The following is a 12,642-nucleotide window of genomic DNA, read 5'->3' as shown; positions in this document are numbered from 1 at the left end:
TGTTCTAGTTGACTGGGTGAGAATAATAACTTCTAGAATTGATTGTCCTCCCCTACAGCAATTTTCCTTCTTTCTTCCTTGTTGAAGAACCTCTATTTTGTTCAGGTGTGCAAGAACCATGAGCTTTAATGAAGGCAGAAGGGGTATTTTGATGGATGTTAGTACAGCTGTCTCCAAAGTACAATTCAAAGGGTCCTCATAACCCAGAGGAGCCCCCTTTTCCCACTATTTATGTGTGTGAGGCTAAATTTTCTTCATGCATTTCCACCAAAACAATACAACATGCAGATTGAAGGCAGAAACAGATAGGAGAATGCATGTGTTCTATCCAGATACACATTAAAGAGACTTGCAAAGTGAAAAGCAACACTACTGTTTCTCACAAATTTGTTTTGCTTTGAAAAATAGTTTTCGGCAGCACTTGGGTGGCTCAGTGGATTAAGCATCCAACTTCGGCTCAGGTCATGTTCTCACTGTTCGTGCGTCGGGCTCTGTGCTGACAGCTCGGGGCCTGGAGCCCGCTTTGGATTCTGTGTCTTCCTCTCTCTCAAAAATAAACATTAAGATGAAACCCACATAAACAAAAACTCTATATAGAGTCTTTAGTTTTTAAGCATTCAAAAGAGTCTTGAGCTCAAAGCCCAATTACGCTAATTGATTTATTTTATCGAAGACTGGTTCAGGAATGGACCTGCAGTAACAATTCTGGCCAATGATGATATTTAGTCTTGGGTTGGGGTGGGCATCCTAGAAAGATTTACATTGCTCTTAAAAAGAAGCTTTGTGAGAAGAAACTATGCTTCCTCTGGGCAGGGCTGTGTTTGGAGCTGCTGCCCAAAGCTGCTGTACCTCTGTCTGGCCAAGGGGCAACCCGCCCAAGGACCACGCCAACATGCTGAGAACGGTAGAACCCAGGTCTTGGGTGACATCACTGAGCCACTGATTAACCAGTTCTTGAACTGCCCTATCTCACATCTCCTGTTCATGAGAAATGAATATTGTTTTAGTTCGAGGCACTGTTAATATGATTCTGTGGTTTAGACCAGAAAGCAATTTTATTCAGCATTTTGTTTGTTTTTTACCAAATGTTAAGGAGTTAAGAACCAAATGAATAGAATAAAGCACAGAAAGTTCCTTTCTATGTTTGCATTTTGTTCATTTATGAATCCCAGGTGCCTTTATCTGCATGCTGTGAATATTGATGAAAATATCATGGCTCATCAGCTCAGACCTTCCCACTGTCAAAAATCCTTTCATGGGCTGAATATTTCCACTCTGCTCAAACAATACCCTGGGTGTGGAATTATAACTAGAGCAGCACAAATTTATCACTACTCTGGGGGACAAATTTAGGACACACATTCCAATAACAGCAAGGAAGTAGGACTACTCCCTTCATAGATGGGGGCACACGTGTTTTAAGACCCCTCAAAATGTGCAGAAGGAAACCAAAACAGTCAACAACTCTATCGCCCTCACTTTACACATAAGGAAATTGAGGCCAAAAAGGCCATGTCACATGACCAGCTCCATAGCAGCAGAAGAGGTGCCTTCAGACCAAGCATGTTAACTATTTATCTTGTCAGCACTACAGGACCTCAAGAAATGAGTTTAATTAAGGCGACTCAGATGAGTCTCCCAGTTTCTTGAAGAATTTAGAGAAGGTAAATGGTATTGTGTAAAAAATGACTTCCCCTTCAATATCAATCAGTTTCCACACTGTAAATTAAAGAGAGAGAGAGAAAGCAGGAAGGAGCTTAATACCGTGTGTGTAATTGGAACTCAAAAGTACTTGTTCAACTAAACTGACTTGATTACAAAGCAGGATTTGTAATCAAATAAACACTTTCCCAGCTATCTAATCTCTCTTAGGAAACATTAGGCTGCAGTTGGAGACCTCTCAGATTGTGGAGCTAAATTCAATCTCCTCAGAAGAAGCCTGCTCCTGAGTTCATGCAAGCTTAAGTTTCTGTATGTTCTACGCATTCATTTACTTGGGATGAGAGTGAGGAGAGAGCAGAAGGGTGCTAGGGGTAAAGAATGAGAAAGAAAGAAAAGTAGCTTTAAGCCCCAAAATTATAGGAAAAAATAAAGTCTAATACACACACACACACACACACACACACAGCTCAAAATTAACATTCTAGGGAGGATATTGGTCGTGGGTCCTCTGCCGCTTGGCAAGTGAATCTTCATCACTGATGCCGGCCATCAGGTACTTGAGGCCTGTGATCCAGGTGCGTGCCTCCTCAGGGTTGGAGGTGATGAGATCCAGAGACTCCATGTGGTTGCCATGGTAGATGGTAAAGCAGCAGCTGGGATCGAAGTGCCCCTCAGCTTGTCTGTGGAATATTTCAGACTGCCGACCTTCGGTGACTTTGTAAATGGAGTCAATAAGTACTGTGAGGAAAGTGAAATGCAGTTATGTGGCACGTGGAGATATGTACATGTATTAAGAAAAAAATAGCAAAAAAAAAAAAAAGAAAAAAATAGCAAAATCATCTTAAATTTTAAAAATAAGCATGAACATGGGGCGCCTGGGTGGCTCAGTCGGTTGAGCGTCCAACTTCAGCTCAGGTCATTATCTCACGATTTGTGAGTTTGAGCCCCACATCGGGCTTTGTGCTGACAGCTCAGAGCCTGGAGCCTGCTTCAGATTCTGTGCCTCCCCCTCTCTCTCTGCCCCTCCCCCGCTTGTGCTCTGTCCCTCTCTCCGTCTCAAAAATAAATAAGCGTTAAAAAAAATAAGCATGAACAAACTCACTGTCTGTGAATCATGGTATTAAGTTCAAAAGTGAACTACAAGCCCTGTCATTTCCTGCCATTAGCCCTCTCCACATACCACTCTACCTTCCTGCACAGCCTGGATAATGCCCTCTCAAGCTTTTAGTCAGGATATGTTGAAATTTATGATAGGAAGACTGATGTATGCATCAGGGCAAAAAGACTGGTAGAAAAAGGAGATTATGAATACATCAAATTTATAGTTTACATATTTGCACAGGGAAAACATATGAAGACCTCGAACCAACCTTGGAGTTTTACAACACATATAAGATGACAGTTAAAAACTGGAAGGGAAAAAACCGAATAGCAGAGCTAAATGTGATGAGCATTTATAGAAAGAATGCTAGGATGATGAAGGTAGAGCAGGGCTTGGAGAGGTAGAGAGAAACAAGGTGGCATCCCAGGAGAAAAAGTGTAAGATACAGAAACATGAGATCCATTCCAGGAATGTTAAATAGGCCATTTACACCAGACTATAAAGCTCAAGAGAGAAAGGAAGCCGGGGATAAAGCTAGAAAGGCTAGATCAGAGAGAGCCTGATATACAAGAAACCAGAAATTGGCATCATACAGGTAAGAGAGCAACACTGTAGGTTTGCATCAGAGAAGCACTAGCAGGGACAATTACTTTAGACTAAAACAGTACTTTCTTAGTTTGCTTGTTTTTAAGCATGAATCAGAAGTGTTGTAATCTTATTGATTTGCTCCTATACCCCATCTTCCCTTCCATTGTGCCTTAATGGCAGAGTCACAATTTTCTTCTGGTATCAACTCATTCCCCAAATGATTCACAGGGAAATGAGCCCACACCCACTCCAGGGCAAGTTCTGGTGAGTCTAAGCCATTGAGGTGGCCCCATTTCTATTTCTTATGATTACTTTAGGCGTAGGAATGTAATTCAGTTCTAACCAAGGAGACATGGGGTAGTCTGCTTTGAGGCAAAATTCTGGAATGAAATCCTCTCTCCTGAAAAGGAAGCACCATGTTGCTGCTGCCTTGACTACAGGGCCAACACACTAGGAACAGAGCCAAGAGCACTTGGGAAAACAGAGCTAGAGACTCATGTCCCACGCCTGGGCCTGCTGATCTCTAAAGTTCTTGTTATGTGAGACGATATATTTATCATGTAAGTCTAATTTAGTCAAAGTCTTGTGCTACTTGAAGATGAAAGTATCTTAACAGACAAAAGCAGAAACTAGCAAAATGGAGATTCGCTAGGAAGTTTCTCAAGAGGCCCAAAAGGTAAAGAGACCACAGACCAAAGAGATTCTTATGAAAACAGGAAGGAATGAGATGAGACAGCCATTACACAGGACCCAACAAGGACTTGGTGCTGAATGTACAAGGTGTGGGAGAGAGGGTTTAAGTAGGAGTCAGACCAAAGCTCTTTTGCTTAAAATCATTAAAACAATTTTGTTAATTCACTAATCAGTTACCGTGCTCAGAATAATGCAATATACTTTAAAGCCCACTGGATTTATGATATCCTTCACCTTTTATAAAAATAAAAATAAAAATAAAAGGCCTCGGGCTATAAAACATCATTAAAAAATATATCATGTCTCCAACACAGGGGAAATATTAACATTTACAGCATTCATGGGCAAGAAAACTTTTATGGAGTGAAACTTCCAAAGAAATAAAAAGGCAAAAATGGTCACTACTTATTCAGTTTCTCTGTATCCTTTAGCAACTGACCCCAAATCTTGTAAAAATATCAAAGTTTCACAGATCTGAGGCTGCCAAAGAGCCCAGCCAATATAACCCATGTATTACTATTTCAAGCCATGAAAAGAATTCAAAGGTTGGTCTTACTTTTTGCCTTCTCACTCTTCCTTGAGGGTCTCCATCGGAGGCGGGTCCGATGTTCATCCAGGTAAAAGAGCCGGACGAGCCCTTTGGTTCCACGTTTCAGTTTGATCATCTGTGTCCCGGACTGCATCACACTCATGCATCTTTCAACTACAAAAGAGATTACAGCACTTTCAGCTCTTACACAATGCACATGCAGATGGGTGTTCAGAAACTTCACTGTCAAATAAAACCTCTGATTTACTCCTAAAGATTTCAAGGACCAAAAGACAAAGTTGGTAAAGGAAATCTAGAAAGAGCTATTGAGGAATTGATTCACCAGTCTTAAGGCAGTGAAAAGCCTTCCTGGTTGAAATAAAATTCTACTTCCAGATAAACAATGCATTAATGCTGCACAGAGCCATCTTTTGTTCTAACCAGCAACATATTTTTTGCTATGAGACTGATCATTTGATACCTGGATTTAAGTTCATAAAGCAATTCTCGGACTTCATATTAAGTCTTGTGAGTTTTTATATAGCCAGTTGTAAAAACATCTTGTAATAATGCTTTCACATACAATCAACAGAAACAAGATCAACAAAATGTTAGCAATTTTTGAAGTTGGATAATGGTTACTTATGGGTTCATATTATTAGATTTTTGTGTATATTTGAAAATAGATACATATCATTTTTTAAACGTGATTAGAAAACAAATCATGTTTTCACAAATGAACATAAAACAACTGTTGATTAATGAAATAAACCGCTAAGATTTTCCACCTAGAAGAACAGCTTAGTGATTGAATTCAGGTAATATCCAAATCACTCACTGTCCAAGTTAAAACTATCATTTAGGGGCACCAGGGTGGTTAAGTCAGTTAAGCGTCCAACTCATGATGTCACGGTTCGTGAATTCATGTCTGTACTCACAGTGCAGAGCCTGTTTGGGATTCTCTCCTTCCCCTTCCTACTGTCCCTCCTGCCCATCAAAGTAAATAAATAAACTTTAAAAAATAAATAAAATAAAATCTTTTTTAAAAACTATCATTTAAATTCTCTCTGCTTTGAGATGAACCTTGTTAGAAGTGGGCATCTGTTGGTGTTGCCTGTTTCCCCTTCTTTGGTAACTGGAAATACTCCTTTCCCATTTCATGTGCTTTTGGTGGCCCCCAACTAAGAAATGGGCACCTAACTTAAGCTAAGAAGAAATTTGACTCCCTTCCAAAGAACACAAATCCTGATGTGACCATTGAAAGAAAACAGAATGGAGCCATTTCAATGGTCAAGACTTAAGAGATGCTCTTGCTTGGCCATCCTAAGATGCCATAGTTGTTACAGTTATCCTTGAGGCTGACATTTTCCCTTTGATTCTGTAAGTTATCCAATACTCTTCCAAATACTTTCTCATTATATTAGCCAGAGATAGCTTTTATTTCACCTGCTAATACACAGGCACATATATAACCACTAGAGCACTAGAAACATCTAGTTCTGAGTACCTATCTTATCAAGCAGTATGCTGTCAGAAACAGATAAATCAAACACAGAAAACAGATTCCAGCAACATCAGACTTCAGCTTTTTTGACTAAGTATCTTGCCTTTACCAAGAAAGATAATGTGATCTTAAAGCTTAACACTGTACGTGCAGGGTACTTGCTAAAAGTAACTTCAACGTAACCAACTTCCACTCTTCTTCACATGAAGAGCCTTTTCTTTTCCAAAGAAATTAAGGAGGAACTGCATAGTATCAAGCATCACTTTAAGATTTGATATTGCAAGGAAAGTGAAGTATAGGTTGCTCTTTCTCATTTTACTTGACATCAAATAATAAAAATACAGCTTCAGAAAACAAACACAAACTTAAAGTGTTTAACTTGAAGCGCAAAACAAAATTTGAGATTTGGTTTTGCATGCATTAGAAAAGTCACCCACTACTGAGCACCATTCATTTAGGTAACAGAAGCCAAGATTTGAATTCTTGGCAGCCACACTGACCATCTCACACCAGTAATAAGAGGAAGAATAGAGAGTATCAGTGTATCAAGATAATATCATCAAGTCAAACCAACAAAGCCAAAACTCCTAGAAAAACCCAAGTACTTGACTGACCACTGATTATAATAGGTCACATCAGGGTGCCTGGCTGTCAGTAGCACATGTGAGTCTTCATCTTGGGGTTGTTAAATTTGAGCCCCATGTTGGGTATAGAGATTACTTTAAAATATTTTTTTAAAGGAATAATTTTGATTCCAAAACCAGACATAGACCCCACTAAAAAGGAGAACTACAGACCAATTTCCCTGATGAACATGGATACAAAAACTCTCAACAAGATACTAGCCAACCAGATCCAACAATACATTAAGAGAATTATTCACCATGATCAAGAGAGATTTATACCTGGGCTGCAGGGCTGGTTCAATATCTGCAAATCAATCAATGAGATACCTCACATTAATAAAATAAAGGACAAGAACCACATGATCCTCTCAATAAATGCAGAGAAAGCATTTGACAAAATACAGCATCCTTTCTTGATAAAAACCCTCAAGAAAGTAGGAATAGCAGGATCATACCTCAGGGTGCCTGGGTGGCTCAGTCAGTTAGATGACCAACTTCGGCTCAGGTCACGATCTCACAGTTTGTGAGTTTGAGTCACGTGTCTGGCTCTGTACTGACATCTCAGAGCCTGGAGACTGCTTCAGACTATGTGTCTCCCCCTCTCTCTGCTCCTCACCTGCTTGCTCGCTCACTCTTTCTCTCTCTCTCTCCCTCTCTCTCAAAAATAAATAAAACATTACAAAAAATTTTTAAAAAAGAAGGATCATACCTCAGGACCATAAAAGCCATATAAGAAAAACCTACCACTAATACCCTCAATGGGGAAAAACTGAGAGCTTTCCCCCGCTAAAGTCAGGAACACGACAGGAATGTCCATTCTTAACATAGTATTGTAAGTCCTAGTCTCAGCAATCAGACAACACAAATATCCAAATAAAGAAAGGTATCCAAATCGGCAAGAAGGAAGTCAAACTTTCACTCTTCACAGATGACATGATACTCTATATGGAAAACACAAAAGATTCCACCAAAAAACTGCTAGAACTGATTCATGAATTCAGGAAAGTCACAGAATATAAAATCAATGCACAGAAATCAGTTGCATTTCTGTACACTAATAATGAAGCAGCAGAAAGAGAAATCAATGAATCAATCCTGTTTACAATTGCACCAAAACCCACAAAATACCTAGGAATAAACGTAACCAAAAAGGTGAAAAATCTAGACACTGAAAACTAGAGAAAGCTTATGAAAGAAATTGAAGAAAACACACACACAAAAAAGGGAAAAACATTCCATGTTCATGGATTGGAAGAACAAATATTGTTAAAATATCAGTACTACACAAAGCAATCTACATATTCAATGCAATCCCCATCAAAATAATACCAGCATTTTTCAGAGCTAGAAAACAATGCTACCATTTGTATGGAACTAGAAAAGGCCCTGAATAGCACAAGCAATCCTGGAAAAGAAAACCAAAGGTGGAGGCATCACAATTCATTATTTCAGGATATGTTACAAAGCTGTAATCACCAAGACAACATGGTACTGGGCCAAAAACAGACACTCAGATCAATGGAACAGAATAGAGAACCCAGAAATGGACCCAAAAGTGTATGGCCAACTAATCTTTGACAAAGCAGGAAAGAATATCCAATGGAATAAAGACAGTCTCTTCAGCAAATGGTGTTGGAAAAACTGGACAACAAGATGCAGAAGATTAAACCTGGACCACTTTCTTACACCATACACAAAAATAAACTCAAAATTGGGGCACCTGGGTGGCTCAGTCGGTTAAGTGGCCGACTTCGGCTCAGGTCATGATCTCATGGTCCGTGAGTTCAAGCCCCACGTCGGGCTCTGTGCTGACAGCTCAAAGCCTGGAGCCTGTTTCAGATTCTGTGTCTCCCTCTCTCTGACCCTCCCCCATTCATGCTCTGTCTCTCTCTGTCTCAAAAATAAATAAACGTTATATATAAATAAATAAATAAACAAACAAACAAACAAACAAACAAACTCAAAATGGATGAAAGATCCAAATGTCAGATAGGAAGCCATCAAAATCCTCGAGGAGAAAGCAAGCAAAAACCTCTTTGTCCTCAGCTGCAACAACTTCTTCCTCAACATGTCTCCAGAGACAAGGGAAACAAAAGCAAAAATCAATTACTGGGACCTCATCAAAATAAAAAGCTTCTGCATGGCGAAGGAAACAATCAGCAAAACTAAAAGGCGACCAAAAGGATGGGAGAAGATATTTGCAAATGACATATCAGATAAACGGTTAGTATCCAAAATCTATAAAGAACTTATTAAACTCAAAACCCTAAAAACAAATAATCCAGTGAAGAAATGGGCAAAAGACATGAATAGGCACTTCTCCAAAGGAGACATCTAGATGGCCAACCAACACGTGAAAAAATGCTCCACATCACTCATCATCAGGGAAATACAAAATCAAAACCACAATGAGATACCACCTCACACCGGTCAGGATGGCTAACATTAACAACTCAGGCAACAACAGATGTTGGTGAGGATGCGGAGAAAGAAAACTTTTGCACTACTGGTGAGTATGCAAACTGGTGCAGCCACTCTGGAAAACAGTATGGAGGTTCCTCAAAAAATTAAAAATAGAACTACCCTACGACCCAGCAATTGCACTACTAGGTATTTATCCAAGGGATACAGGTGTGCTGTTTCAAAGGGGCACATGCACCCCAATGTTTATAGCAGCACTATCGACAATAGCCAAAGTATAGAAAGAGCCCAAATGTCCATCAATGGATGAATGGATAAAGAAGATGTGTGTATGTATGTACGTACACACACACACACACACACACACACACACACACACACACAAACACACAATGGAGTATTACTCGGCAATCAAAAAGAATGAAATCTTGCCATTTGCAACCATGTGGATAGAACTGGAGGGTATTGTGTTAAGCTAAATTAGTCAGAGAAAGAAAAATATCATATGACCTCACTCATATGTGGAATTTAAGATACAAATCAGATGAACATAAGGGAAGAAAAATAATATAAAAACAGGGAGGGGAACAAAACATAAGAGACTCTTAGATATAGAGAACAAATTGAGGGTTGCTGGAGGGGTTGGTGGTAGGGTGGATGGACTAAATGGGCAAGGGTATTAAGGAAGACACTTGTTGGGATCAGCACTGGTGTTATACGTAGGGGATGAATCACTGGATTCCACTCCTTAAATCATTATTGCACCATATGGTAACTAACTTGATGTAAATTAGAAAATAAAATAAAGAAATGCTCATCAATTAAAAATAAATAAATAATAATTTAAAATACATCATAATAACAGGTCACAGCAATTTTGGAACGGCAATTCCAAACACAGGGTTATGTAATGAAGTAAAGCAGAGAACAAGGAGACTTTGTCTTTGACCTAAATTGGTTAAACTTTAAGAAAATAAAACATCTAAAAGGAAAATTTATTAATGGTAGTTTAGAGCTATGGTCAAGAACACAGAGTCTGAATCTACACAACCTGGGATAAAATTCCAGATCTGTCACTTAACTAGCTTTTTGACTTGGGCAAGTTACCTAACCCCTGTGCACTTCCATTTCCTTATCTATAAAATGAGGATAACAATCTTCAAACGTTGAGGACTGAATAAGCCAATTCATGTAAAGTACTAAAAACGGTGCCTGGCATATCATAAACACTATAAATGGTAGTTACAATTATGGTTTTATTATTGACAGAAATACTACGGGAGTCCATAGAGAAAGGAGAACACAGTGGGCTGGAAAGGGGAAAAGTGTGCTAATAACACAGTATCAGTGAATGCCTGGGGACGGAAAGAGTAGAGGTATGCTCAGAGGGTAGGCAATGATGGGTCTCCAACTTTGGAAGAGTGACTCAAAAGGAAAATGACAAGACATATGATTATGGGCTGGATACAACTAGGCTGTAGGGGGTTGGGATGTTGGTAGAATAAGATCTTAATCTATCGGCAGTGAGAGATTCACTAGACATTTCTGAGCAAAAGATGGGTGGGATAGAAACATAATTCAGGAAGATGTGTCTTTGGGAAGAAAGAATAAAATAAATTGTTTAAACAATTTTGGAAATTATGGAAACTGAATTAACTGTACTGTCAAAGATCTAATAGCAAGTGCTACTTATACATCTGACACAGTGTCCTCTACTTTGTTCACACTGCCCCTTCTTTCTCTTTCCTTTTCACAGTATCCCCCCACATTTTTTTAACCTAGAATGGAACTGCTATGGCTATAAAATCTCAACACTTTAACAGGGAAAGCATAATGATATAGAAGTGTAATCAGTTATTTGAGCTAATAAATACCACTTACCATTCAGCAAGCATCATTCAGAGAAACCCAAATATTTTAGAAAGTAGTATCCAATCCTTCAATGTGGAAGTGCCTTTATATTATATATTAATATCCACTAGCTTCATATTTACGCCACCAATTCAGCCATGAGCTAAGACTTCAGCTTCATCCACTGCCGTAAACAAGCATATATGATAGAAACATATTTGGCAGAGCTAGGCTCTGAAACAATGTGCTGCTTAAATTGTTTACGTAGCTGCTTTTTGCTTCTTAGCACATAGAAAAGCCATTTAGAGTTAAATTGAAAACTCAAGTTCAGTGGAGTCTTGAGAGTCATCTAACGTATCTCTCCCTTCCTCAAAACCTCATTGTAGACAATCCATTGAGTAGTAAAGCTAACCAAAAAAGGACCAACCTCAGTCATTCTTTGTAACTCATTCAATGTTGGAGATAAAATATTCTCCCAATGTCATCTAAATCACAAAGTGTCAGCTCAAGCCAACTTCTTTATGTTCTGCCTTCTGTAGCGACAGATAACAGTAGTTGCTACCCACATAGAAGTCATCCTCCAAACACGCCAGATGGGTAGATTCCATAAAATAGGACAAGAAACAAGGGAACAAAGGAAGACTTCCAGTGACAGGTAAACAGGGGAAGAGTTCCAGGGGCTTAGAATGATATAACCTTATCACACACATTCTCAGGGCTGGAAGGTGTCTAGGAAAATCTGCAAATGCAGGTCACAAATGCAGGCAACAACCAACATAAGCACAATCCCTTTGATTCTACATTTTGTCTATGATAGCCTTAATATTTTTAGAAAAGAAGTTTATTTTGATACAGCGCAGCAACATTCAGGAATATTAAAAGAGAAACACCCATAACACACATATTGTTTTTGTCTATTATGCTCCAGACTTCAATATGTACACAAATTTGACATACTGGTTGCAATCATGATATTTAGGTCATTTGGCACGCTGCTTTTCTTCATTTGTATAATAAACAGCTTTCCATGTTTCTACACAGTCTTAATAATTATCATTTTAATGGCTGCTAACAAAATAGCATAAATATTTAAAGAGCAAAACAGATGAGAAGACTATATTTCTAACTTTATTACATAATTAGAGTTTTAAAACTCTTAACAGAGTTTTATCTGTAAAACGAAAGGCGTAACAAAGTGATCTGCAAGGTCCTTTAGAATTCAGTTCTTTAAAAAAGAATTAAATCAATCATTTCTGCCCTTTAAAATAAGTAAATTTCCGTAGGGTTTATTGGCTCACTAAAACCCTCAAGCAGAAAATGCTATAAAAAATATACTTCTGATTTGAAGTATAATAGAGAGTATATATCATTGGAGGAGAGATTCCCAACATTTCCACTAAGTGCATATGACATCTAAGAGGGTTTAACTCTTTATGCCATGCTTGAATTAGAGGTCATCACATTCTGGTAGGAATGTCTAACATATCACCTGATGTGAATTTTTTAATAGCTTTATTGCAGTACAATTTATATACATTAAAATCCACCTGTTTTAAATGTACAATTTAATGCCTTTAGTACATCTACCAAGTTGCGATCTTTTTTTTTTTTTTTTTTTTTTTTTTTTGAGAGAGAGAGCCTGTGCACGCACATGTGCACAAGCAGG

The 12,642-nt window shown here is 38.6% G+C and overlaps 1 protein-coding gene across 1 annotated transcript in view; it reads right to left on the bottom strand.

Moving 5' to 3' along the window:
• Positions 1–12,642, bottom strand: part of PLCH1 (phospholipase C eta 1) — a 210,221-nt gene that overhangs the window by 86,222 nt on the left and 111,357 nt on the right. The window contains exons 5-6 of the mRNA XM_042956323.1: positions 4,602–4,748; positions 2,157–2,400 (exon numbers count right to left, since the gene is read on the bottom strand). Of these exons, the coding sequence (XP_042812257.1) occupies positions 2,157–2,400; positions 4,602–4,748 (391 nt within the window). The remainder of the gene's footprint in view (positions 1–2,156; positions 2,401–4,601; positions 4,749–12,642) is intronic.

Source organism: Panthera tigris, chromosome C2 (assembly GCF_018350195.1).
Source record: "Panthera tigris isolate Pti1 chromosome C2, P.tigris_Pti1_mat1.1, whole genome shotgun sequence".
NCBI lineage: Eukaryota > Metazoa > Chordata > Mammalia > Carnivora > Felidae > Panthera > Panthera tigris.
The sequence above is the reverse complement of the archived record's forward strand: the minus strand, read 5'-3'. Positions and strand labels throughout refer to the sequence as shown.